This window comes from Marmota monax, unplaced genomic scaffold (assembly GCF_021218885.2).
Source record: "Marmota monax isolate L192 unplaced genomic scaffold, Marmota_monax_Labrador192_F-V1.1 WCK01_AAM20220418_F8-fsc00035, whole genome shotgun sequence".
NCBI classification, from domain to species: Eukaryota; Metazoa; Chordata; class Mammalia; order Rodentia; family Sciuridae; genus Marmota; species Marmota monax.
This window is the reverse complement of record NW_026691961.1, coordinates 9827909-9855585: the sequence shown is the minus strand read 5'-3', so window position 1 is coordinate 9855585 and position 27677 is coordinate 9827909. Positions and strand designations below refer to the sequence as shown.

The following is a 27677-nucleotide window of genomic DNA, read 5'->3' as shown; positions in this document are numbered from 1 at the left end:
AGCTTTGCAGTTCAGTTGACCACGGTCCTGGGTTCAAGCAGGTGACAGTCGTATCCTGAATTTGGGCAGGGGGTCAGTGGGGTGAGAATCTACTTCACAGTCATGTAGACCCACGAGGGCACTCACACCCAGGATGTAGCCCATCATGACCACGACTGCATCCTGAGTAGGGTACAATTTGTGGGGTAAAAAGTACAGAAAGACAATTTTTATAAGAAAACAGCTTTCATTTCAGTTTCTCAGAAACACCTTTTTTTTTTTAAACAGCAACTCTGAATTTTTTTTTGAGAGAGAGAGAAGTTTTTAATATTTATTTTTTAGTTTTCGGCGGACACAACATCTTTGTTTGTATGTGGTGCTGAGGATCGAACCCGGGCCGCACGCATGCCAGGCGAGCGCACTATCGCTTGAGCCACAACCACGGCCCAGAAACAGCTCTTGTAATAGTATTTTTATAAAAGGCAGCAAAATGGAGTCTTAGGCCTGTCTATGACAGTTTTTGCTTTATAATTGTCTTATCTCACAAAATCTTTTTTTTTTTAAAGAGAGAGAGAGAATTTTAATATTTACTTTTTAATTTTCGGCGGACACAACATCTTTGTCTGTATGTGGTGCTGAGGATCGAACCTGGTCCGCACGCATGCCAGGCAAGCGCACTACAGCTTGAGCCACATCCCCAGCCCCCTCACAAAAATCTTGTATCTATAATCTATAACCTATAACCTACACTCTTATTGATTGTATTTATCAGTTCACACCACAACATTCCCCATTGGTTTTATGGGACTAAATCAAATCGTTGATTTATCTAAGTTTTAGTTTGAACTAAGTTTACCAAGCCATAATCATATGCTTTGAAGGACCAGCAGTTTAATCTTTAGAAGCAGGCTTCCTGTCTTTTTCTGGCCTCAAGAGTTTCCGAGGAGAGCTGTGTGCAGTGTGCATGTCTGAAAGTGAAACAGAACAGAAAGTAAAAGTCAAGAGTCCTCCAAAGACGACCTTATAAATCTTAGCTTTAAGATACTGTCCATGGGTTGTACTGTCCATCGTTAGTTGTCCTGGGATGTGCCTTCTGTTGAAGCTGCCTTTTTGATCTGGAGTGATGAATCCAATGTTGTTTTCTGGCGACTTTCATAGCAGTTGGGGTGGTCAAGATGACTGGAAAGGGTCCGTGCCAGCAAGACTTCAAGGTAGACAGGTGATGGCATTTTACCCATATCAGCTTTCCGGGCTGGAAGGAGTGGGCAAAAGTTTCTCCCGTTACCAGCTGCCGGACTGCCTTAGTTAAAGCCTGAGTCTGTTGGGAGGCTTGCTGGAGAGCCTGTAAGGACTTAAGAAGTGAGGGGTTACCTATTTCTGCTAGTTTTTATTTATTTATTTATTTATTTATTTTTTAATCTTTTAGTCTGGGAACCAGTGGCGGTGGTCTTAGAATAAAGGGCAAAAGGAGGCCCGTCCAGTTTATGCCAGTCTCCAAGTATAATTAGTAAGGGTGTCTTTTACAGTTTTATTTATCTTTTTTTATTGTCTTAAACTTGAAGGCCTATATATAATATAAGTCCCATTTAATTTTAAAGACTTTAGATAAATTTTGAGTTACCTTAGCTGTGAAAGCTGGGCCATCAGACCCCATGGCTATTGGGAGGCCAAATTGGGGAACTATCTCCTGGATAAGTTTTTTTTTTTTTTTAATATTTATCTTTTAGTTGTAGTTGGACACAATACCTTTGTTTTTGTTTATTTATTTTTATATTTGTTTATTTTATTTATTATTATTTATAATTATATATTTTGTTTATTTATTTTATATATTTTATATAAACCCAGGGCCTTGCATGTGCTAGGCAAGCGCTCTACCACTGAGCCACAACCCCAGCTCCCTGGATAAGTTTTTTTTTTTTTTTAATTTTGTACTCCTCCTGCCTCAGCCTCCCAAGTAACTGGGGTTACAGGTATGTCCCACCATCTGCAGCTAATTTTATTTTATTTTTTTAAAGAGAGAGTTAGAGAGAGAGAGAATTTTTTAATATTTATTTTCTAGTTTTCGGCGGACACAACATCTTTGTATGTGGTGCTGAGGATCGAACCCGGGCCACACACATGCCAGGCGAGCGCGCTACCGCTCGAGCCACATCCCCAGCCCCTGGATAAGTTTTTTAACAGTTGCGGTCTCCGCTTGGTGGGGAAAGCTTTCACCCAGCCTGAATACGTGTCCACAAAAACCAACTAGTATCTATAACCACACTGTCCAGGCTTTACTTCAGTGAAGTCCGTTTCCCATCTTTCTCCTTGTGTTTCTCCTTGCAGTCTGTAAATGGCTCACCTTTGGATTAGGATTTACTTGAGCATAGGTCTGGCACCTGGAAGAGACTTGCTTTGTTAATTGAGTTAACTTAGGAATGTAAAAGTCTTTTAGTAACAACTTAGTCATTTTTGTACTTGCCATATGTGTTTCTTGATGTAATTACTTAATGAACAGTTTTTTATTGTCTCTGGCATCAGGATTCTTTTGTCCAGTAGAATCTTTCATCTGTTTTTGTCCTTAGTTGTCTTTAAGGTTTTTCCTAGTTTTTTTTTGTTGTTGTTGTTGTTTTTTAATTCCGTATACATGGGGGAAGTGGGTAGAACACGGTTAGGCAACACAGGCAAAATTTGTAAAGTCTCTACAGGTTTTGAAATCACCTTTTTTGGCTATTTTGTCAGCAAAGGAGTTTCCTCATGCCTCTGATGTCTCTGTGTTTTGGTGGCCTCTGCAATGTCAAACAGCCACTTTTTCTCGGTAACCAGAGGGCTTCTAGTAAAGCCAAAATTTTTTTGTATGTTTGATATTTTTGCCTCCTGAAGTTAACAGTCCTCTCTCCTTATAGAGAGCTCCATGTACATGAACAGTAGCAAAGGCATATCTACTATCAGTATAGATACTAACAGTCTTTCCTTTGTCATGTCTGAGAGCCTCGGTAAGTGCAATTAGTTTCTGCCTTTTGTGAGGAAGTTTTATGCCCAGAACTTGAGCCCAGATAATTTTATTTAAAGTGACTAGAGTTGCCCCCGCATACCTGATTCCATTTTGGATGTAGCTGCTGCCACCAGTGTAGAGTATCTCGTCTGGATCTGGCCAAGATGTGTCCATTAGGTCCGGCCAGACATTCTGGAGCAGCTCCAAGATTTCCTGGCAGTTGTGCAGTGGCTTGGAGGGATCATCATCAAGTAGAAGGGTGGCTGGGTTTATTTTTTTTTTTTTATTTTTATTTTTTAAAGACTACTTTTCTTTTTTTTTTAATTTTTTTTTTAATATTTATTTTTTAGTTATCAGCGGACACAACATCTCTGTTTTGTATGTGGTGCTGAGGATCGAACCCGGGCCGCACGCATGCCAGGCGAGCGCGCTACCACTTGAGCCACATCCCCAGCCCGGGTGGCTGGGTTTAAAGCTGAGGTTTTTAAGAATTTATCCTGGGCTGGTTTAGAAGAAGAGCCTGGTATTGGGTGATACGAGCTTTGGAGAGCCAGCACTCCAGAGGGCTTTGGAGCAAGATTTCCACAGTATGTGGGCTACCACTTGTAAATCTTGCCCCAACATAAACTTATTTGCTTCCTTAACCAGGATTGCTGTGGCAGTGATGGCTCGGAGATGGTTTGGCCATCCAGCTATAATATAGGCCAATCTTTTGGATAATATGCCATCGGATGTTTTCATGGCCCCAAAGTCTAAGTAAGCACCCCTTTTGTTATTCCCTTGACTTCATGTACAAACAGTTGGAATGGCTTTAGAACATTAGAAGGCCAATGCAGGTGCAGAGACTAGGGCTTGTTTCAGTTTGACAAATGCCTCTTGTTCTTTCCCAATTCAAGTCCTCCTTTTCCCCTGTAGTAACATACAGGGGTTGAGCTAATTCAACAAAACCGAGAATCCCAAAGCAGCAATACCCAATGGCTCCGAGGAACTATCACACCTGATGCTTAGTCTTAGGGCAAGGAATCTGCATGATTGTTTTAATTTTGTTCTGTGACAGACTTCTTTTAGGTCCTGCACCTGTCGGTAGTCCTTTGTCTCAGGTTTCTGGACAGGCAGCAACCGTGTGTTCCAGGCTGTGTTCCAGGTATATTCCAGGTGTGTTCCTGGAAGGGGATCAGGATATCAGTCTTCTATAACCTGTGGATGTGAATGACTAAGCCTTTTTTATCTTTCAGTCTGATAGGATACTGTCTGATAGGATACTGTCCTCCTCCGGATCCCTCTGCCCCTCAGACACCGGGTTTCCCCCTCAATGCCTAAGCCTTCCAGTGCTGGTGAGCTGCACTGTAAGAGGTGACTGGTGCACCGCTAGGAGAATTGGTTTTGTCCAGACCCCTGGGATTTCTTTTTGGAATTTTGTGAGGGGATCGGAAGGTGGGGTGTCTTTTGTTAAGAGCAGGTATTCTGGAGCTGGGATTGTGGCTCAGCGGTAGAGTGCTTGCCTAGCACAGGCGGGACCTGGGTTCAATCCTCAGCACCACATAAAAATAAAGGCAATGTGTTGTGTCCATCTACACCTTAAAAAAAAAAGGAGAGAGAGAGAGAGAGTAGGTATTCTTCTCCAATTGGACAAGTATATATAATAGCTTCTGGCCCTTTAAATGACAGGTTGGCTGTGCCTCACAAGGAACAAGTTATTGTCCCCTTTTTAAAGTCTGTTCTCATTAGAAATTGGCCTTTTAGTTTTTCTTCCCGGGGGCTATTGGTATTTAGGGAGTGAAGCCCTTGGGCATTGTTGTCTAGGAGCTTGAGGCCTTAAGGCGCCTTGAGATTCTGACATAGCCACTACCCCAACTCTTGTTAACCTTTTAGCCTGCTTCTCTTTGGGGAAGTCTCTTTTTTTTTAAAGAGAGAGAGAGAGAGAGAGAGAGAGAGAGAGAGAGAGAGAGAGAGAGAATTTTTAATATTTATTTTTCAGTTTTCGGTGGACACAACATCTTTGTTTGTATGTGGTGCTGAGGATCGAACCCCAGGCCGCACGAATGCCAGGCGAGCCCCGCTACCGCTTGAGCCACATCCCCAGCCCCTGGGGGAGTCTCTATTATTGTAGACCCTCTGGGCTATTTTTACCAATTCTGACAGCATTTTTCCCTTAAATCCTTCCTGTCTCTGTAACTTTCTCCTAATATCTGGGGCTGATTAAGTCACAAAAGCAATATTAAGAGCACTTCTATTCTCTGGAGCCTCTGGGTCTATCGGTTACACACATTAAGCCTCACTCCAGGAAAGCAGCCGGGTGCTCATCTGGTCCTTGAATTGTCTTGCTTACCTTTACCAAATTGGTGGGTATTGTAGCAGCTGCTTTGCTTTCTCTAGGTGGAGCCTGGCACACCGCTTAGTCACCTTCTTACCCGTGTTTGTTCAATCGGGACAAACTGAAGGGAAAATGAGTTCCCCTTGAGTTGGACCTTCAGAGAGTTGGCCATCAACACTGAGAGTAGTTTTTGTGGCTTTTCTTCTGATTTTATAAATAGTTTTTTTTTTTTAAGAGAGAGAGACACAACATCTTTGTGTGTGGTGCTGAGGATCGAACCCGGGCCGCACGCATGCCAGGCGAGCGCGCTACCACTTGAGCCACATCCCCAGCCCCTTCTTCTGATTTTAACAGAGAAATTACCAGTAGAAAAAGGAATATATATATAATACATGTATATATTAAAAATGGGAAGGCTTAGGCATCGAGGGGGAACTTGGCTCCTAAAGGGCAGAGGGATCCAGAGGAGGAAGATCCACATTCTCGGAAGGTTTTGTTAGCAAGAGAGTTTCAGGTTTGTTTTCTAGCTGTTCCTATAAGGCAAAATCTTAACCATCTTGGCTCTTCTAGGAGGATTTTAATCCAAACCTATATACAGGGTAACTGATCTGGATGGCCAGGCTGCCCGGAAATGACTCTGTGAACTTGATAGGAGGTAGAGAGGTTGGTGGTCCCTTCTGAGGGCCATCCAACTTTAAAGCCTGGCCAGTCTAATTCACAAAGTTTTCTGAGAGAGGAAGCATTACATGATGTTTTATCATTAGTTGTTCTCTTTGAAAACTCTTTAAAGTAAGACGAAAAGAACATTTAAGGGGTGTACAAAATGAACATGAAGTGGGCTGACTCTGACCCATAATGAGACTGAGACCAATAGTGAGACACACACAGACAAGGCACCATAAACAAACCTAATTGACCAGAGATTTAGGTGGGGTTTTTAACCCCAGATGGGCCACTGAGCGACGTCTGGACATTGTCCTGGACCAGGAAGTATATGCTGCGTCCATCCTTCCCTGACAACCCCAGACTGTGGATCCACACAAACTACAACACTGGGTAAGAGCTGGCAAGGGAAGAACTTTGCTAGGGCTAGGCAGAGGTCAGAAACAGCTCCTCCAGCCACTGCTTCTATAGCCACACAGCATATAGGACAGGGACCTGGCTGGACCTGAGGGCAGGTTGACCTATTTGTCCATCACTTAACTCTATTTTTTCGCCCCTGGGGGCCCTGATTACCTTTTTTCACACTCCCAGAGAGTGGTGCCCACAACTTACCTCCCAGGCCCCCATAACCAGGACTTACTAATGTCATTTTTTTAGGGGGGAGGGCACCAGCATTTGAACCCAAGGGCACTTTGCCAGTGAGCCACATGCCCAGCCCTTTTTAAAAATATCTTATTTAGAGACAGGGTCTCCCTGAGTTGCTTAGGGCCTCGCTAAGTTGCTGAGGTTGGATTTGAACTCTCAGTCTTCCTGCCTCACCCTCCTGAGCCGCTGGGATTACAGGTATGTGCCTCCTGCCTGGCCTGCTAATATCATTTAAAGGACTGGGAGCCCAAGGAAGCTGTGGGTCTACTGGACAGTAATTTCTTAGCTGAGCTGAGCCATCCTGAGTTGGGGCCTGTTCTTCCCATGAGCCCTGCTCCCTGCAATCCTCCTCCACCAAGGCCCAGGGAGAACAGGGCAGAGCAGGGTGAACATGGAGGACTGAGCAGGCAGGGAAGGGTCATGGCCTGGGAGACAGGCCTTAAGCCCAGCCCATTGCCTGCTCCTACTCACCCTAGAGTAGCACATTGTGACTCAGGGTTCCAGGGTTTGGCCTGCTAGAGAGGAACAGATTAGGGGAAAACTCAGAAAGCTTCCTTGCCACCTCCCCAGAGAGTCCTTGGCCTTAGACCCCAGATGTCTCCCCAGGATGACCCCACCATCTGGTCTGGCCTTGTCCCCAGGGGTCTGACCCCCAGTGAAGCAGTCACCTTCTCTTCCCAGTTCTTCTAGCTCAAAGATCAGCTGAGGGCCGCCCCAGGAGGGAGGCCCTAGATGCTTTAAGAGCAGAAGAGGGAGGCGGTTGGAGGGTGGAGCCTCCCCTAGGACAAGAAGAAGGGTCAGTAGTTCAGATTCAAAGAGATAGAAGGAGAAGGAGAAGCAGAAGAGCCTGAGTCTCCTGGGGCAGGGAGTAGGGGTTTGTCCCTTGTTGATCCCCCGACCTCCGCTTTCGGCACTCTCAGAGCTAGGATGGGCTGTCTGAGTCAGGACAGGTCTATTCACCAGCCCCCAACCTGAGAGAGAGGAGCAGAGGAACTGAGGGTGTGGCTCAGCACAGAGATGTGCTTAGCCAGGCCCAGGGTTCGATCCCCAGCATGCAAAATAAACACAAAGATAACAGTATGGACTTGGGATGCAGGTGGGAAGCTCCAGAGTTCAGGTGAGGGCAGGCAGCCCAGTGAGGTAGTGTTCCGTGTAGAATGCTGACCAGGTGCCTGCAGGGATCTGCACCTGGCTAGACTCCAGAGAAGCTTCTGGTGCAGCTGCTGAGTCACAGGAAGATAGGACCTGCCAGGAGCTGGGGTGGGCCCGTGAGGCCAGGGGCCTTGTAGATGGTATGGGCGCTGCAGCAGTGCTGTTCCCTCAGGGGATAGGACCAGTCCTCAGGACTCTCTGCCAGTGACTCTCTGCCTGGCTGGCCAGCCCCTCCTGACCCCTCCTGCGTCATGGCCTCTCAGCACGAGGTTCCTCTACAGTTTTCTGTCAGACTTCAGCTAGCTGCCCTGGTTACTCTCTCCTGGCCAGTTCAGCACAGCTCTACCCTGCCCTTGGTGGGGTTTTCCAGGCCAGTGGGTCAATGCGCCACAACACAGGGGCTTAGCCACCGGCCTCAATCGTCTCACAGAGTGGAGGCTGCAGTCTCAGATTTGGTGTGTCCAAAGTGGGATCCTTCTGAGGGACTGGGAGGAAATTTTGTTCCAGGCCTCTCTCCCGGTTTTTAGAGGGCCACCTTCCGGTTCACTTGGCATCAGGGATTTGTGCCCAAATTTCCAATTTTAATTTTTTTTATTTATTATTTTTTGGTACTGGGGATTGAACTCAGGGGCACTCGACCACCCTTTTTGTATTTTATTTAGAGACAGGGTCTCACTGAGTTGCTAAGCACCTCGCTGTTGCTGAGGCTAGCTTTGAACTTGCAATCCTCCTGTCTCAGCCTCCTGAGTCACTGGGATTACAGGCGTGTGCCACTGTGTCCGGCTAAATTTCCAATTTTTATAAGGACACCAGTCCTAATGGATTAGGGCTCACACTAATGGTCTTATTACTTGGTAACTTTATTAATTGGTAACCTTTACAAAGACTCTCTCCACATGAGAGTACATTCTAAAGTCCTGGGGTTTAGGACTCCAATATATGAATTTGAGGGGGATTCAATGGATCCCAAAATACCCTTGAAGGGAACTTGAGACAACCTCTGTAGCTCACAGAGGATGTGTGAGAGGTTCCCCTGTGCTCACTAGACTAGTTGTCTGTCACCTGCTGCTGCTGAGGAGCCCACAGCACTGTCTGGAACCCGCTTTGCATGCCCAGGAAGGCCAAAACCTCCCCTGAGCCTTCTTTGAGTTCTAGAGGGAGAGGGAGAAGGGAGCTGCTCCTACTTTAGCTGAAGCCTCTCCTCTGGGTGTCACCTCCAGAAGATGGTCTGCCCCATACCATGAATGCCTCCATGGCTGCCCCTAGGGCCCCCATCCACAGCAGACTCTCTGGTTTTGTGTTTTGTTTTTTAATATATTTTTTTTTGTAGATGGACACAATACCTTTATTTTATTTATTTATTTTTATGTGGTGCTGAGGATTGAACCCAGGGCCCTACACATGCGAGCAAGAGCTCTACCACCGAGCTGCAATCCCAGCCCAGACGCTCTGTTTTTAAAACTTTATTGAGATAGAATTCACATGCAATACAGTTAATCCATTAAAATATACAAGTCAATACACAGAACTGGGAAATCATTACAATGTATTTTAGAATATTTCTATTATCTTAAAAAGAAATTCTGGCTGGGTATGGTGGTGCATGCCTGTGTGAGAGGCTGAGGCAGGAGGATAGCAAGTTCAAAGTCAGCCTCAGCAATGGCAAAGCACTAAGCAACTCAGTGAGACCCTGTCTCTAAATTAAAAAAAAAAAATAGGGCTGGAAATGTGGCTCAGTGGTCTAGTGCCCCTGAGTTCAATCCCTGGTACAAGGAAAAAAAAAAAAGAAGAAGAAGAAGAAAGAAATTCTGCCAGGCGCTGTGGCACACACCTGTAATCCCAAGGACTCCAGAGGCTGAGGCAGGAAGATTGCAAGTTCAAAGCCAGCCTCAGCAATTTAGCAAAGCCCTGTCTCAAAATAAAAAATAAAAAGGGCTGGGGAAGTGGCTCAGTGCTCTAGCGCCCCTGTGTTAAACCCCAGGTACAAAAAAAAATTTGTTTTCCACTAGAGGTGTAGCTCAGTGATACAGCACTTGCCTAGCATTCATGAGACCCTGGGTTTCACCCCTCGTACCACAAAAAGGAAAAAAGAAAGAAATCTGTCCCCTGAACCATCACTTCCAAATAGCTATCTCCCCATCCCCCAATATCTCTATCAATCAATTATTTATTTTCTGTCTATAGATTTGCCTGTTCTAGACATTCATATGCATAGAATCATACAATATGTAGCCTTTTGTGTCTGGCTGCTTTAACCAAGCATCAGATTTTCAAGGTCTTTTCTATATTGTAGCCTGAATCAATGCTTCACTCATTTTTACTGCTGAATGACATTCCATTCTATGAGGAGTAAACCCAGGGGTGCTCTACCACTGAACTAAATCCCCCAGCCCTTTTTATTTTTGAGACAGAGTCTCACTAAGTTGGCTGGCCTGGAACTTGTGATCTTCCTGCCTCAGATTCCCCAATTGCTGGGATTACAGACATGTACCACTGCTCCTGGCTCCTGGTTCCTTTGCCCTCCCCACTTTTTTTTTGTACCCAGGGGTATTTAACCACTGAGGCACATCCATAGTTTTTTTTTTTTTTTTTTGGTAGTTGTAGATGGACAGCCTGCTTTTATTTTGCTTATTTTTGTATGCGGTGCTAAAAATTGAACCCAGTGCCTCAAGTGTGGCAAGAGCTCTGCCACTGAACCACAGCCCTATTTTTCTTTTTTTAATTATTATTTTGAGACAGGGTCTTGCTAAGTTGCTTAGAGCCTCGCTAAATTGCTGAGACTGGCTTTGAATTTGTGATTTCCTGCCTCAGCCTCTTGAGCCACTGGGATTACAGGTATGTGCCATCATGTTTCCGTTGCCCATTTTTAATTGGGTTCTTTATATTTCTTGATATAAGTCCCTTATCAGATATATGAATTTCTCTTCTATGCTATGGGTTGTCTTTCTAAGTTCTTTATGGTGTCCTTTGAAGCATGAAAGGTTTTAATTTTGGTTATAGGACTGTACCATTTTGAAAATACAAGTAATCATTTTGATATGACATTTTTTATGTAGTGGACTTGAGTATTTGCAGCTGAAGAAGTTTGCATGTAGTCTTGAAAACATTTCAGTTGCACAGGGGCCTTCTTTCCTCTGGCTCCTCCTCAACCAACTTTCAGGCATCCATCTGAGCTTCCTCCTCCCACATTTCCTACTTCAATAACGCCCTGTTCCCATCAACCATTGATCCCAACTTCTTCTATAAAACAGTGATTGATTCAAATCTGCCTAGTTTCTGCCACCAACTGCACCTCAGGTCCATCAGTGCTCAGAAGAAATGAAGGGCTTTCTCTCTCTCTCTCTCTCTTTTTTTTTTTGGTACTGAGGATTAAACCCAGGGGCACTCAACCACTGAGTCACATCCCCAGTCCTTTTTATATTTTATTTAGAGACAGGGTATCCCTGAGTTGCTTAGAGCCTTGCTAAATCACTGAGGCTGGCTTTGAACTTGGGATCCTCCTGCTTCAGCCTTCCAAGCTGCTGTGATTCCAGGCGTGCACCACTGCGCCCAGCTCTCCTTATTATTTTTATTCTCCTCCTGAATGTGGATCCCTGTTTCCCTCTCCTACTTGGCTGGTTCTTGTCCTCATGCTAGTCCGGGTGTCAGGAACAACTGGGGACAATTTCCCATTAAAGCTAAATGCCATCACAAAGTGACCCACTAAGTGACTCTACCTATGGGGAGTGGACACCTGTCAACTAGCCTGGCTCTATAGGCAATATAGAGAGTGGTCCCTGGGAGGGAGGACTTGGAAGGGACATAGCCATGCCATGAGAGCTAGCCTCCTTGACCATCAGGGTGCAATCACCCACAAGCTTGTTAAAATACAGATGCCTGACCTCACTCCTAGAATGAGGATTCAGAGTGAGGGAATGGGATCCACATATCTAAATTCCCATCCGGTGATTCTGATATGGACTATTCCAGGAGCCTAGTTCCAGAGACAATGATGAAGGTCTTGAGTCTTTGGGGAATTGGGATGAAAGAGGAATCCTGGATTTCATCTACTCTTTAGCCTAGGACTAGGGCCTCCAGGAGTGCTGAGGAGGTATTGAGGGGATTGAAAGAGGGATCTGTCCATGTCTTCCCAGCAGCAGGGGCCACCTGGAGCCAAATTGTGCTAGATGAAGCTCCAGTCACTCCTGCAGGCCAGGAGAGGATGTTCAGGATAGGAGGGTGTCTATTTGAATGGGGGAAGTCCTGGGGTTAGGGTGGTGTCCAGGCTGTGTGGCCTGGGGTCAGGACAACTAGAAAGGAGGTTAATGGGGACAGAGGTGGGGAGTACCATCCATGTGGCCACTGATGGCATCCAGGATGTGAGGCACGGATCTGCAAGGAGATCTCCAGGCTTGGTCTGGGCCCCCCATCATGATTGCAGTGGGACAATGTGGCACCAGGTCAGGTGAGAAGATTCAAGGAAACTGGGCAGCTGTGTGTGGGAGGCCAGACACTGCTGCCTGCGTGGTGGGGGACAGAGAGTCCAAGGACTGAGTTCCAAGAAAGCCAGGCTGTTCTGGGGAAAGGAAAGTCCTACTGGGGCAGCGTGTGGCCGAGATGGAGGCCAAGCTGTCGGCCAAGCTGTCCCCTCCCTATGACCGCAAGGGGGGCCACAGAGTACGTCATGGTGTAAGTGTACAGTCCCCGCGCTTAGCTCTGCCTCTCGCCCCCTCCTCGCCCCCATTGCCTCGGCATCCCGCCCCTTCCCCAGGCTCAGGAGTAGAGTCTGCACCGTCGCAGGCGGCTGCTCTTGCAGGTGCCCACGGAGCACGGAGGTCACCGCGCGCTGGTGCCCATTGGCGGCGGGTGCCACCCAGAGAGCACTGGAGGTAAAGTCCAGGCGGCAGCCGGACCTCCCCAGGGAATCTGTCCAGTTCTGTGCTGGAGGGAGCTACGCGGAGGGGACAGACTCACAGCCCCACGCAAGGTCCAGCAGAGACTCCGGCCCTGCTCGGTGTAGGGCGCTGTTCCGCTCAGGACGTCCCTGCCCTCAGCAGAAGAGGACGCCCGCCAGCAGGGGCAGGAGGGACAGCAGGAGCAGCGCGGGCGGCCTCTCGGAGGCCTGGTTGAGCTCGCACCGACAATCACAGGTTCCGGGCTTGGGGGTCGGTTTGGGGGGCTCAGGAGTGCGAGGGCCAAAGTCGGGGGCCGGGCAGTCCAGCCACTTGGGCCCCATGGACTGCGGGGAGTCCGGCGCGGTCTTGACGCTGCCTTTGGGAAAGCGCCAGTAGTGGGTGCCCTTGAAGAAGTAGGTGTCACCTGTGGCGGAGGAGACCTTTCAGGCGTTGGTCCAGGCCTGCCCCAAGGCGCGCCCCTCCTGCTTCACCCGGAGTCCCCCTGGCGCCGGCGACCGCCAGCCCCCTCCCCTGCGTCCCCGGACCTGTGTTGCCGACAGTGACATCGTCGGGGGCGGGAGGCGCCCCTTCCCAGAGGCTCAGGTCGCGCGGGTAGCCCGGGTCCGGGCGCGCGGCCGCCTCGTCGTACCGCCAGTACTGCTGTCCCCGGATCAGGTAGGTCTTCCCGTTGAATGGCCACGAGAACACGGCGTCCACCTCCTCGCCCGGCGGCAGCCCTAACTCCTCGAGCGGGCGCGCTGCGCCCTCTAGCTGCCGCTCCCGGAACACCCAGAACTGCGGGCCTGGAGGGAGGCAGCCTGGTCACCAGCACGGTTCCGGAGCCGGTTCGGACCCGGCCACCTGGGGTCCCACTCACCGCTGAAAAGGAGGATTCGGCCGTCTCCGCGCCGAGCATAGGCGGCCTGGATGACCCTCACGTGCGAGGGCAGCCCCTCCCAGAAGCGGTGCACCCGGGCAGGCCGGGGCGACACCAGCTGTCCTGAGGGCTGGAGGCGCCAGAACCAGGGGCCTTAGGGGTAAGAAGGGGAGGGCATGGGGTCATGACATGATAGGAGGACGCCCCGCCCCCGCCTAGAGTGTGTGGCCGAGGGAGGGCTGGGTCTTCCCACCCCACAAGGTCCCTTGCACACTACCCATCTGTCCATCTGGGGTGTCCATCTGGAAATCAAGGGCGACTCAATCTAGGGCGACGGACTCCTTTTGGCTTGCCCAGGAGTTCCCATTTTTTAGCACTAAAAGTCACTCTTCCCAGGAAACGTTGAAGCCTGTGGTGGGGGTCACCTGAAGTGTACAGGAAGCCAACCATGGTGCCCAGGAAGTCAGGGACCAACCAAAGGGACTTACCTTTGAAAAAGAAGGTTTCACCGCGGATGTTGGCAATGGCATCAAAACTGCCCTCACATCGATCAGGGACAGGTGCGGAGGGGCTGGGTAGGAAAGGTGAGTGAGCAGAAGGCGGGCTTCTTCATCCCTTACCCTCCACCACAGTCCTGAAAGGCAGGGCTCACTGTTCCATCTCACCTAGGACACTGGGACTAGGGAACTGGTCATCCAAGGTCACACAGCTGATGGGGAACTCACCTGTCAGGGGGCAGGACGGAGGGCCTTGGAGGAATCAGGGGTTTCCTTGTGGGCTGGTCATTTGGGGTTTGAGGCACTTTCCCTGCAAGAAGAGTCAGACAGGTGTGGGCTCCCTGGGCCTGCTCAGAGGCCATGGGAGAGCCACAGCAGAGCAACTCAGGGTAGGTCCCTCATTGCCATACCATACAGCTGCTGCAGGCCATCACGGTCATCCTGGGACAGGCGGTACTTGTCAGGGTCACCCACTGGGCCCTGGTAGAAGGGCCTCATAATGGAGTTGGGTGCGGAGGAATGGCCCAGACCCAGGGCGTGGCCAAACTCGTGAACAGCTACAGCAAACAGGTCAGTACCCTCACCATCTGGGGAGGGGAAAGGAAGGTTGGAGCTGAGGGCACCCCACACTTGGAAAGAATGCATGGGAAGTGGGACCTGCTGGTCTGCAGGAAGCACTGAAAGACCCTTGGGAGGGGACTCCAGCCTCCTCTGCCCTGACCCCTCATTGAACCATGTTATCATTACTGAATTCTTTCAGCAAATATTTTTGAATTGCCCTAGTTGGTGGTGCTGATACTGGGTACAGGGATGAAGAGACCCAAGAATGGATAGAGGAAGAGTGACCTTACACAAGTGCAGCCCCTCTCTTGAAGGGAAGACTGCATATAGAAGCTCAGAGCAGCAAGAACCCTGGGTGCCTGTAGTTCTCTCCAGGAAACCGGTGCTTTGGAGCATTCCCTCCTCTAAGATCTAGTCCATGAGCAGAGGTCCCTGTTCCCCATCCCCAACCCAGGTCCCTCCCACTCACCTTTCATTTCCTCTGCCCCTATTCCTTGGCCTACATTCCCACATCCTCTGTCCCCCTCCTCTGCCATCTCCCCTGCCCACAGCTCCCCTCTCCCCTCCCCCCTCCCCCTCCCTGGGGTCCCTGCCCCTCCACTCTCTGGTCTTGTTCCATCTCCACAGGAACATGGAGCTCCCTCCAGCATGCACTCTCAGACCACAGCCTCTCTCTCAGCCTCTTCCCACCACAGAAGCTTCTTCCCTGGAGATCCAGCTCCAGCGACTGAGGGCCTAGTTCCTCATCGATCTGCCTGGCTCCTGCTCCGGTCAAAGGCCCCACCCAGAAGAGGCAGTGACAGAGCCAGGCAACACATCAGTGGGCATATATTTCTGCAGATGTTGATCTAGTTTGTGGGAATCTCTAACTAGGGCTAGCAACATTGAAAACAGCATTATTGGAAATGGCCTGGTGAATTGAAAAGCAAGTTTCTCTAAGCCCCTGAGGGCTGATACCTAAGTATGGAAGCGGTAAATCCTAAGAGGCCTCATTTACCTCTCAAACCTCTACTTCCTATCCTGATTTTACAGAGGGGGGATTGAGGCCAAATGCCCTGCCTGTGCACCCTCAAAACTGCAAATGTCTGATCAATTTCCACATTGACTGCAGGTCTTATTATTGCTCCAAATCCTTTTTCTGAGAAATTGGAGGAAGTTTGGAGACTCAATACGACGAGAGCTTTGTTCTCTCACCTTCTTCCCTTGCTTCATCTCTACTTTGGTGACATGGGGTTTTCTGAGCCAGGCACCCCTTCCTGCACCCTTCTCACACTATGCAGCTGGGGAAATTACACAACCGTGCAGGCCTAGCCCCACCAGAGTCCTGATGGGTAGTGTGCAAGGGACCTGACACCTCCTATCATTCCTGCCCTTGTCCCAGCAAGCAACTCCTCTACTCTCTCCCCTCAGCCTCCTTTCCATGTCCACAAGGCCCCAAAGCTGCAACCCAGTCATAAGTCCCACCTTCAGATGACAGATGCTAACAAGCACACATCCTGTTTCATCAAGTCCAATGGAATCTGTGACTTGTAGTATACCTGGGGCAGATACCCAGTCACACTGCTTTCTGCAGTCCCTCCTCAGCCATGTTCCTTAGTCAATAATCTAAACTCAGTCTAGTTCTTTAGCTCCTTTCATACCTGAACCCATTGCACTGATGGAGTCTGCAGACACTAAGAATGTCACTTGTTTCCTGGATGACCAAATCTAATGCCCGTAATTTACTGGGTTTGTTTGCTGTAGCCATTGCTGACCACTTCCTCCTTGATTCTTGTTCTTCATCACCTTTTGGCCTGTTCTTTCTCCATCTCTGTTAATTCCTCTTCCCCAGCCACCCACCTCTTAGTCCTGGGGCTCTCCACAGCTCTGTCCTTAACCTTTCTTTACATGCTACATTTTCTTCCTGGTAAGCTTACAAACCCCAAGGACACTAACTCTGCCCCCAGGTCCAGCTCTAATAAGGGTTGGCAGTGCTTAAAGCACTGTTCTGCACCAGGCTCTGAGCAAGTAAAGGGCTGGAGGTGGATTACTCATCTAATCTACAGACCACACTGCCAGCAGGTACTGTTCCCATCCCCCATTTCTCAGCTGAGGAAACTGAGTGCAACGTGGTTAAGTAACTTGTACACATTACAAGTGGAGGAACCCTGACTTGATTCAGCTTCAAAGCCCACCTGCTTGGGTTATGGGTGCAGCCCAGTGATACAGCACTTGCCTAGCATCTGAGAGGCCATAGGTTCCATATCCAGAACCACAAAAATATATAAATAAAAAAATTTAAAAGCCCACCTGTTTAATTCTGCAGGACATTGCCTCACTGTCATGGATGCAGTCTCTGATGAGCTGTCAAGCCCTGACAGAGCCTGAGCACCAACTCCAGCTGCCCCTGCCCCACTCAGGCTCCCCCAGCAGCTCACAGACAACGATTGGCAATATAAATCTGGGAAGAGTCAGCCCTGCCCCAGGCTGTTCCCACTAGAGAGCTCCAGGGGAGCAGTCTCCTCTCCAGCTGAGACCACATCCTTGCTCAGCTTCTCACTCTCTCTTCCTTCCCTTTCCCAAGTGCATGCCCCTGAGAAACTGCTTGCATAACAATTTCCATCTAGGCCTTCACTTCCAGGGAACCTGACCTAGGACAGAGGAGCCCAAGTCTAGAGCATGATTCTCAGTGCTTGTAGCATGCACATGGAACACTGGTGCACGGCAAACAGGCTCCACACCTGCACTCCTCCCACCTTGGGCCAGCCTGCTGCCCTCCCCCATGTGCACAAACAGCAGCCATCCTCCAGGACCTGTGCTGGATCCTGGATGTCATTCCACCCTCCTTGTCTCCTGGTCCCCAGGATCCAGCCAGATCTTTGCCCATCCCATCCCTCCTGGCTTCCCTCAGATCCAAACCCCCACCCCATGGCCCACCTCCATCTCTTACCTGGACCCTGCAGCAGCTTTGCCTCCCTGTCTCTCTCCACCCCCTCATACATCCAGCAATATTTCTAGAATGCAAAATCCTTTGATGGGGCTGGGGTTGTGGCTCAGTGGTAGAGCGCTTGCCTAGCATGTGTGAGACACTGTGTTTGATCCTCAGCACCACATAAAAATAAACAAATAAAGGCATTCTGTCCATTTACAACTACCAAAAAAAAATTTAACAAAAATCCTTTGATAACTCCCCAAAGCCTCCAGAGCCCCACTGTCCGAATTCTTCCACTTGTTCTTGAAGGCCCGTTATGATCTATGACCCACCATTCATCCTATGCCATCTCCTTTCCAAAGCCAGATTTTTGCCTTCTTGCCTCAGGCTGTGTCTCCCCCCCCCTTCCTGAGTACCTGGCACTCTGCTCGCTCACTGGCTTCGCTTTCTCATTGAGAGAGTCCTGTCTGCCCCCACCCCACCCACCCACCCATGCAGCCGTGCTTCTTGGTGCTCAGTGCATGTTTATATATATTGAATGAATGGAGTCACCCCTTCTAGGAGGCCACCTCTGAGCAGCCCTAGGCTCTAGGACTTCCTCAGCTGTGACTGCGGGCCATTGGGTCACTGTGTGTAGTAACTGCCTATTATTCTTTTGCCTCAGCTGCTGACAGAAAGGTGGCTTAGGCTCTGTAAGTCAGTCCAGCTGAGAGCTAGGCACCTGGTAGTCCTCTGCAGTGGTTAATTTTATGTGTCAATTTGGCCATGCCATGGTGCCCAGGGGTTTGGTCAAAACGAGTTCAGATGTTGTGAAAGTAATTTGAAGATACGACTAACATCTACTATCAGTAAAGCAAGTCACTCCAATTGGGGTGGTCTGTGTCCAAACAGGTCACTCCCCATGAGCAGACTGAGGGCTTTGGGGAAAGAGTTCTGCCTCAAGACTGTGACAGAAACCCAACTAAGTTTCCATCCTGCCCTACAGATTGGCCTCGTTCACCCTACAATCCCTGGGAGCCAATTCCTTACAATAAATCTCTACACACACACATCGCACACACACATCTTCTTGGTAATTTCTCTGGAGACCCCCAACTTATACAACCTCAACTGATCAATTCATTTAAACCTCAGACATATCTTTAACTTGGGTTCCAAACTCAGAACCACAAAAATAAAAATTTTTTATAAAAAGCCCCCTGCTTCATGCTGCGGGACACAGTCATCAACACAGGGTCTGACTAGCTGTCATTCCTGACAGAGCCTGGTCACCAGCCCCAGCTGCCCCTTCCCTTCTTAGGTTCCCACCAGCAGCCCAGGAACTGGGGAGAGGACCTCTCCAAAGATGGGAGGTTTTACCTTGCGACCCAAAAGTCCAGATCTCCTCATCATCAAAGTGAGTGTCCCCGGAGACTGGGTGCTCCCCAGGGAAGAAGGCATGGGCAAGGGTGCCGCCCAGCCCGTCGAAGGGGTAACTGTCCTGGTGGTAGGCCCGGGCAAAGTCGATGAGGATGTCAGCCTCCTGGTGCTGGGAATTCACCTCCTGGAACGTGAGGCCTGACTCAACACCCCAGACGGTCAGGGCATAGCTCATGAGGGTCCGCACTATCTGAGGGTTCAGCAGGGAGCTCTGGGGGAAGGACTGTACCCTGAGGAGAGAGGAGGGGAGCAGGTGGCGATAGAGGCAAGGGCAGACATGCAAGCCTGGGACCCAGCAGGCAGGCCCAGGGGAGGGCAGGCCCCAGGACCTACCTCCAGGTCAGGATTCGCTTCCTCCACACACTGCCACTCAGAGCATAGCGGCGGCGCCGTCTAACCAGCCCCGCAGGCCCCAGCACGTCAGGCAGGGAGCAACGGGGCTTGCGCATGGTTTCTAAAGTCCTTTTGTCTGTGGGAGACCATGAGGGACAGGGTCAGCAGCAGGAAAGCCTACCCTAACCATGTACCAGTTATCCTTATTCATGGGGAAAGGGAGGCTCTGAGAGGTAAAGTCATCATGGGATGCTGATCAAGTACCAAGTCCCCAGACTAGGAGAGATCTCCGACCCCTGTGCCAAGCCACTGTCCCAGGTTAGGTCTCCTGGGAACCCCCTTTTCTAGTTCAGCTCCATTCCCAGCTACCACCTCATTTTTAGTTTTTTGTTTTGTTTTGTTTTGTTTTTTCTGTGCTGGGGATCAAATTCCTCATTTTCAAATTAAGGTCAAACCACATATTATTGGTTGAGGTGATAAATAAAACTTGAGAACATACAGATGCCAGACCCTGTTCTAGGCTGTTCCAAGAGTGAATGAGGCAGAATCTTCCCCTAGTTAACATTCTTAAGCTCCTTTTCCACCCCATTTAACTCCACAGAGGTCAGACATGGTGGCAAATGCTTGTAATCCCACTGACTTGGGAGGCTGAGGCAGGAGGATTGTGAGTTCAAGGGCAGCCTCAGCAATTTATTGAGGCCCTAAGCAACTTAGTGAGACCCTGTCTCAAAATAAAAAGGGCTGGGGATGTGGCTCAGTGGTTAAGCGCCCCTAGGTTCAATCCTTAGCACCTACCTCTAAAATGCATGCCCTCAATTCAACTGCTTCTGGCTACACCCCCCACTCCAGGCCATCTGGGGCTACAACTGCCTTCTTCCTGTTCTCCAGGAGCCCCACCTCCACCCTCAGCAACCAAGTTTAAAACTGCAAGTCAGACTGAGTTGTTTTTCTTCTTCAAATCCTTTTCTGGTTATTATCACTCAGAATCAAAACCCAAACATTTTTGAGTCCCTTTATTCAAGTTCTTTTTTTGATACTGGGGATTGAACCTGGGGGTGCCTTACCACAAAGCTCTATTTTATTTATTTTTTGAGACAGGGTCTCAACAAGTTGCTGAGAGTCTTGCTAAACTGCTGAGGCTGGTCTGGCTAAATCTATGGGATTACAGTCATGCACCAAGGTTTCCAATTAGACCCCTACCTAAGCCCTTCAGGTTTCTTTTACTCCAGGCACATAAAGTTGTGCCTGCCCCGGGGTCTTTTCACTTGCTGAGACATTTTCTCTTACATCTTCCCTTGACTACTCTTCCCTTTTGTGGTCTTGCATCATGTGACATCTTTCAGAGGCCTAGCTGGGTGTGGCCTAGCTACTTGAGATGCTGAGGACTGAAAGCTCAAGGCCAGCCTGAGCAATTTAGGAGACCTTGTCTCAGAATTAAAAAAAGGTGCTGGGCATGTGGTTTAGTGGTAGAGCGTTTGCCTAGAATGCTTAAAGCTCAACATCACAGAGGGGAAAAAGTGCCAGGCAGGCGTGGTGGCACACGCCTATAATCTCAGCACCTGTAATCCCAGTGGTTTAGGAGGCTGAGACAGGAGGATCTCAAGTTCAAAGCCAGCTCAGCAAAAGCAAGGCTTTAAGCAATTCAGTGAGACTCTGTCCCTAAATAAAATATACAAAAGGGCTGGGGATGTGGCTCAGGGGTCAAGTGCCTCTGAGTTCAATCCTTAGTACAAAAAAAAAAAAAAAAAGAAAGAAAAGAAAAAGAAAAAAAAAAGCGGGGGGTGGGGGGTGGGGGGAGTACCCAGCTCTGGATATTATTAGCATTTTATTTTCTTCAAAACACGATTATTTGAAACCATCTTGCACATTTATGTTCCTGATCTGCCTTTCTTTCTCCCTCCAGAATGTTAGCTCCAGGAATGCAGGGGCCTATTTCCAACAGTACTTTAACAGTGGAGCCTAAAATAGACGAAAACATAAAGAGATTCTCAGTAAAGGTGTACTGAAAGTTGAATGCCCTGCACAGTGCCACTCATCAGTAATCCAGGCTACTCAGGAGGCTGAGGCAGGAGGATTTCAAGTTCCAGTCCAGACTGGGCAACTTATCAAGACCCTGTCTTAAAATAAAAAAATAGGAAGGTCTGGGGATGTAGTCCAGTGGTAAAATGTCCCGGGTTCAATCCCTCAGGGTGTTTGGGGGATGGGGGAGATAAATGCCTGAGAACCACAGGGGCTTGTGGCTGGAATTTGAACTCAGCATCCTCATAAGCTCCTGTGATTCAAGAGCGCTGAAGTTTAAGGACTGCAGGATGATGATGGTCAGGTTAAGGGCAGAGGCAGGGCTGCAGCACTTACCCAAGTGTCCTGTCTCAGGCAGCCCAGCGAACCTCTGCATGACTTTGATGGCATCACGCAGCTTCTCAGGGCTCTGCAGCTGGGCCTGGGCAGGATCTGGTGGTGGTAAGTAGCCATAGAGTCTCAGCCAGTCCTAGGATCAGCGGGGACGGATGAAGTCAGAAGCTCACCACCATCCTGGAAGCCCCTCCCTTCCAGAGCCAGAGCCCTCAGTTCTGGGATGCAGGCCTGTTCCACCTCCCCAAGGTCCCCACCTTCCAGCTCCAGGTTTGCCAGTCTTCATTTAGACCCAGGAATTGAGGCCCGAATCCCATTCCAGCTCCTTTCCTGACCTCCAATTCCGGGCTCCAAAACTGACAGATTCAATAATCCGGGTCCCCAGGCTCCATCCCCAGTCACTCTTCGGACATTTTAATCTGGCCCCTCCATCCTCCAAACCCAAAAGTCCAGGACCTCGGCTTTCCTCTCCCAGCCTCCCTGAGGATCCCAGAGGACCGGGGACCCCGGCTCACCACGCCCAGGCTCACGTCCTGCGCCGAGGGCTCAGAGGCAGGTGCTGACCGCGCGAGCAGAAGCAGCGGCGTCAGGAATCGGAGTCCGAGTGCCAGCGGCCGCATGGCGCGCTTCAGCCAGGGCAACCAGGGGGCCCGAAGGAGGCCTGACCCAGGTCGCTCGGGGACCTGGGGAAGGAGGTCAGGGGCCCAGAGAGGATTTCGCCGGGTGGATAGGATGGACAGGAGGGGTTAAAGGTCCTGAGAAGGATGGGAGAGGATGCAGGGCGGCGACAGCAGAGGAGCAGGGGAACAGGGTCGCACGCGGGGTCCGGGTTGGGCGGAGGATCTCGAGAGGATTGAAAGGGCCCGGAGGAGGTGAATGTCCAGTGACTAGGTCAGCCGGGCTGCCGCTCGGCGTCGCGTCCGGCCCGGGTACTGAGCGGCCGCCCTCTTCTACCCTCGCGGTCCGAGGGCGGGGTGTGGCCGGGCGGGGCGGGATCGCCCCCAGGAGCGGTGCGGGAAACTGCCCAATCTTCGGGCGTCCAGCGAGAAGGGGCGGACCAGGCGGTGGCCCCCCGCCCCTCGCCGGGACCCAGGGACTCTCCTCCCAGCTCTTCAAAGCGCCAAAGGAAGGCAGGATGCGCGGGTGGGGCACTCTGCGCCCCCAGGCTTCTCCTCCCTCTGCCCGGGCTGAAGTTTCTCTTCCCAAAAGCCTAAGCCAGTGGGATTCCCTGGAGGAGCTAGCTTCTGCTTTCTCAGGACCGCAAGGCCCGGGAGGGGCGACCCGGCCACCCTCCTCCGCCCGCAGCATTCCCGGGACCCGCGGTGGGCAATGGAGTGCCGGGGGGTTTCCGGGCAGCAGGAGGCTGGGAAGACAGGTGTCCTTCCCCGCTGTGCGCCAAGCGGCTGCCGGTCCCGAATCCTTCCACCCGCCCTCGTGGCTGCGCTCATCTCTGCCTTGATGCACCGCGGTGTTGGCACCCAAGACGCCGGCGGTGCTCTGGGACCGCGGTCCCTTTCCCGGGCACTAGGCATTTAAATCCAAAACCTCCACGCAGAAGCTCGGGTCCCTGCCGGGTGCCCGCAGCAGCGGACGAAGGAGGAGCTGGATGGGAGGCAACTGATGGTAAGACCTGGGCACCAGCAGAGCCTCCCCAAGCGTCCCGAACGTCCAGGGCTCGGGCCGGCTGTTGCAGAACCCAGAGACTTCTGGAGGCCGAGGGCTTCCGGGCCAGGAGCGGAGTCCCGAGTGAGTTTGACCGCGCAGTTCCGGGAGTGGCCAGGAGGGGGGCGCCCCAAGGGGCTCCATCCGCATCTTATTTCTTTGTGTTTGCAGTACTGGGATCCATCTGAACCCAGGGCCTCACACTTGCTAGGCAAGGGCCCTTCCACTGAGTTACATCCTCAGCCCCACCTACCTTTATTTATTTATTTCGGCACCGGAGATTGAACCCAGGGGGTGGTTGACCACTGAGCCACATCCCCAACCCTTTTTGTTTTATTTTTAGACAGGGTCTCCCGGAATTGCTGAGGGCCTTGCTAAATTGCTGAGGCTAGCCTCAAACTTTCGATCCTCCTGCCTCAGCTTCCGGAGTCCCTGGGATTATAGGTGTGTGCCACCACAGCTTGCTCCCACCTGCATTTTAGGCAAAATAGCCAGCAGGGCTGCCATGATAACATACTACAGACTGTGTGGCTTACACAGAAATTTATTTTCTCATGCTTCTGGAAGCTGGAAGTCCAAGACCAAGGGGCCAGCAGGGTTGGTTTTTTCTGAGACCTCCCTCCTGGGCTTGCAGAGGGCCACCCTGCTGTCTCTTTATATGGTCATCTCTCTGTGCCAGCACACTCCCTGATGGCTCTTCCTCTTGCAAAGCCACCAGTCATTGAGCCACACGAAAGGCCTTGTTTTAACTTGATCACCCTTTATAGGCCCTGGCTCCCAATACAGTCCTGTTGTCAGTCACTGGGGTTAGAGCTTCAGTGCAAGAATTCTGAGGGAACAGGATATAGTTCATAAAGATCCTGTGTTTGCCATCAGATGATTGGCAAAATTTAAAAAACCTGCTGGTGACAGGTGTTAGCTAGGTGTGGCAAAGGTGAAATCAGCGCTCAATGATGGGAATGTTTTGTGGTTGCTTTAGGATGGGACCAACCCTTCACCCCGAATTTGGTTCAGATTGGAGACTGGTGAGGCACATGCAGAGTTTGCTTACCTGTGCTGAGGCCTTCCGGGCCACAGGCAAGCTCTTCCACAGGTCTGGAAATGGTTTGAGAGGGGCTTTCATTGGGATGATGGCTGAGGCTGGGGCAAAGGTTCCCTGGAATTGGCCAGGACTTTCCAGGTTTAAAATTCCCTCCAGACTTTGGAAGAGAAGGCTTAAGGCCTCCTCAGTTTGCCGGGATGTGAGCAAAGGGGAAGAGGGAGGAAGGGGCTTTGAAGTAATTAGCAGTCCCACATCAAAAATGGAGTCCGCCGGGCAGGGGTGGCACAAGCCTGTAATTCCAGCGGCTGGGGAGGCTGAGACTGGAGGATTGCAAGTTGAAAGCCAGCCTCAGCAACAGCGAGGCACTAAGCAACTCTGTGAGACCCTATCTCTAAATAAAATACAAAATAGGGCTGGGGATGTGGCTCAGTGGTTGAATGCCCCTGAGATCAATACATGGTACCAGGAAGAAAAAAAAAATGGAGTCGAACTCTTTATTACAGTGTCAAATGAAAACCTGAGCGAGGAGGGCTAGGGTTGTAGCTCAGTGGTCGAGTGCTTGCCTCACTCTTGTGAGGCCCTGAGTTTGATCCTCAGCACCTCATAAAAATAAATAAATAAAATAAAGGTTTTATGGGGCTGGGGCTGTAGCTCAGTGGTACAGCACCTGCCTTGCACGTGTGAGGCCCTGGGTTCAATCCTAAGCCACCACAGAAAAATATATAAATAAAGATATTGTGACTATCTACAACTAAAAAAAATTTAAATAAGAATAAAGATATTATGTCCAACTACAATTAAAAAATAAATATAGGGCTGGGGATATAGCTTAGTTGGTAGAGTGCTTGCCTCGAATGCACAAGGCCTCTGGGTTCAATCCCCAGCACCCATGCACACACACACAAAAAGAAAACTGGCAAATCTTACTGTATGTTAATTGTACTTCAATAAAATTGATACAAAAATTGTTTTAAAAAATAAATAAACATATTAAAAAATAAAGATATTGTATCCTTCTGTAACTAAAAACAAAAAAACAAAACAAACAAACAAAAAAAAAAAACAACACTGAGCTTGGGGCTGGGGTTGTGGCTCAGTAGTTCAATGCTCAACCAGCACATGTGAGGCACTGGGTTCCAGCCTCAGAGAAAGAAAGAAAGGAAGGAAGGAAGGAAGGAAGGAAGGAAGGAAGGAAGGAAGGAAGGAAGGAAGGAAAGAAAGAAAGAGAGAAAGAAAGAAAGAGAAGAGAAAACCTGAGCACTTGGGAAACCAGTTTGATGATATTAAACAAGGCCAAGGAGCCTAGCCTCTGTGGGGGACAAAGATGGCTTCAAACTCTTTGCCCTTCCTCTCAGTGAGATGTGGCATCTAATCCTGTCTGTATCCCAAGGCTTCTGGCAGCCAACCCAGCCACCAGATACCTAGGTGAAGACACCTTCTGTTGACATCAGCCCCAGCCACCATCCACCTACAGGTTCCCGAAAGCCCAGCAGCAAGAACCACCCAGCAGACCCCAGCCAAACCTCAGAACTGTGAGGGAGAAAAACACTGTGGGCTGGGAAGTAGCTCAGTTGTATAGTGCCTACCTAGAATGCAGGAGGCCCTGGGTTCCAGCCCCAGTACCTCAAACAAACAAAAACTGTTGTTTTAAGCCTCGAACTTGTATGGTGGTTAATACACAATGAGAGGTCACCAGAACCCCTCCACCTACTAGTTCCATCCAAAGGTGTACGACAGAGTGGAACACCCCCCACATGTCCTTAGAGGTGCTCAGTAAGTTATTGTCTATATCGTTGGAGAAAAGTGCTGAAAACCGAAGTGTTGGGCTGGAGATGTGGCTCAAGCGGTAACGCGCTTGCCTGGCATGCGTGGGGCACTGAGTTCGATCCTCAGCACCACATAAAATAAAGATGTTGTGTCCACCGAAAACTGAAAAATAAATATTAAAAAAAAAAAAAGAAAGCCGAAGTGTTTATTGATAGGAAAATGGAGAGCTGGGTGTTACCTGACACCTGAAACCCCAGCAACTCAGGAGGCTGAGGCAGGAGAATTGCAAGTTTGAGGCCAGCCTCAGCAACTTAGCAAGGCGCTGAGCAAATTAGAGAGACCCTATCTCAAATAAAAATAAAAGGGCTGGAGAGCTGGGGTTGTGGCTCAGAGGAAGAGCACTTGCCTAGTATTCATGAGGCACTGGGTTTGATCCTCAGTACCACATAAAAATAAAATAAAGGTATTGTGTCCACCTACAACTGAAAAATAAATATTATAAAAAAAGGCTGGGGATGTAGCTCAGTGGTTGGGCACCCTTGGGTTCAATCCCCTGTACCAAAAAAATAAAAATAAAATATAAAGGATTAGGGATATAGCTGAGTTATATTGTACATACCACTAGGTTCAAAGACAGAGAGGACTGTGACTTAAACATTGAATGCAATATTACACAACTGGTAATAAGCACAAAATATATTCAAATGCATCATTCTGAGTAAATCTGAGAAACATTTTAGGGACTAGGGATGTCCCTCAGTGCACAGTACTTGTATAACATATGCAAGGTCCTGGGTTCTATCCACAGCAACACCCCCCCCCAAAAAAAAAGAAACAGAAACCTTTAAAATTAGTGAGTTTAATTATATGTAAATTATTTCTTGTAGTGTTAAAATTGTGCCTCCAAAGACACATACAGTACCTAAAAATATGACCTTATTTGGAAATAGGATCTTTGTACAAATAAATTAAGGATCTCAAGATGGATCATCCTGGATTCAGGGTGGGTCCTAAATCAGATGATTGGTGTCTTTATCAATGAAAGTAGAGGGACATTTGAGTCACAGAGACCCAGAGGGCCGGGGTCAGGTGGAACCCAATAGTGGAGTGTTGCTGCCAAGCCCAGGAGCACCAGGGACCCTCTGCCAGCAGAGGCAAGGACCAGATCCACCCTCAGAACCTCCAGCAGGAACCAGCCTGGCCGCAGGCTTCTGGCCTCCAGAATTGGCAGAAATAAACACCGTTGTTCAAGCCACTCAGTTTGTGACATTTTGTTATATTGGCCTTAGGAAACTAATACCTACCTCAATAGAGTTGATTTTTTTCTAAGTTGTGAAAAATACTTGGAAAAATAATGTTAAATTTTTTAAAAAGCAAGTAACTAAACAATGCATTCAGTGTGAAATGTTTTATATAAAATTTTTTCAAACAAATCCAAACAATACTACTTATTGTTCATAGATTGTATGCATCATAAAAGCCTGGAGGCACCACGGCCTGGAACCAAGCCATTCTTGCTGGGTTGCCTTTGTGGAAGTTCAGGCAGGGCTGTGGGGTTCTGCTAGCCTCTGGATGTCCTGTGTAGACTGGCCAAGACATTGTGAGATCTTGGAAGGCATCCCCAGGGTAGACCATTTTCTCCACCCCTGTGG

The 27677-nt window shown here is 49.5% G+C and overlaps 1 protein-coding gene and 1 long non-coding RNA gene across 3 annotated transcripts; one reads left to right on the top strand and one right to left on the bottom strand.

Moving 5' to 3' along the window:
* Window positions 1-9178: 9178 nt before the first annotated feature.
* Mmp25 (matrix metallopeptidase 25) lies at window positions 9179-22753 on the bottom strand. The gene is made up of 10 exons (XM_046443473.2): window positions 22070-22753; window positions 21558-21690; window positions 19203-19338; window positions 18810-19099; window positions 14389-14565; window positions 14207-14288; window positions 13970-14052; window positions 13482-13634; window positions 13150-13407; window positions 9179-13028 (listed from the first exon to the last, which is right to left on the bottom strand). Exons 1-10 carry the CDS (start codon window positions 22172-22174, stop codon window positions 12760-12762), a joined length of 1686 nt encoding a protein of 561 aa, XP_046299429.1. The 5' UTR covers window positions 22175-22753; the 3' UTR covers window positions 9179-12759.
* Window positions 13504-16824, top strand: LOC124092122 (uncharacterized). 2 transcript variants are annotated; one of them, XR_009226776.1, is made up of 5 exons: window positions 13504-13641; window positions 13878-14065; window positions 14396-14548; window positions 14762-14967; window positions 15167-16824. It is a non-coding gene; the product is annotated as an uncharacterized LOC124092122 (long non-coding RNA). The 2 variants fall into 2 exon arrangements; XR_006851528.2 differs by lacking the exon at window positions 15167-16824 and having other exon boundaries at window positions 14762-15133.
* Window positions 22754-27677: the final 4924 nt, after the last annotated feature.

Excerpts from the sequence above, each read along its gene's own strand:
- Mmp25 (XM_046443473.2), bottom strand. The coding sequence starts at position 22,174 with ATGCGGCCGCTGGCACTCGGACTCCGATTCCTGACGCCGCTGCTTCTG. Across the intron at positions 14,289-14,388 it reads TGGCCTGCAGCAGCTGTATG|GGAAAGTGCCTCAAACCCCA; the intron begins GTATGGCAATGA and ends CTCTTCTTGCAG. Across the intron at positions 13,635-13,969 it reads TGAAACCTTCTTTTTCAAAG|GCCCCTGGTTCTGGCGCCTC; the intron begins GTAAGTCCCTTT and ends CTTACCCCTAAG.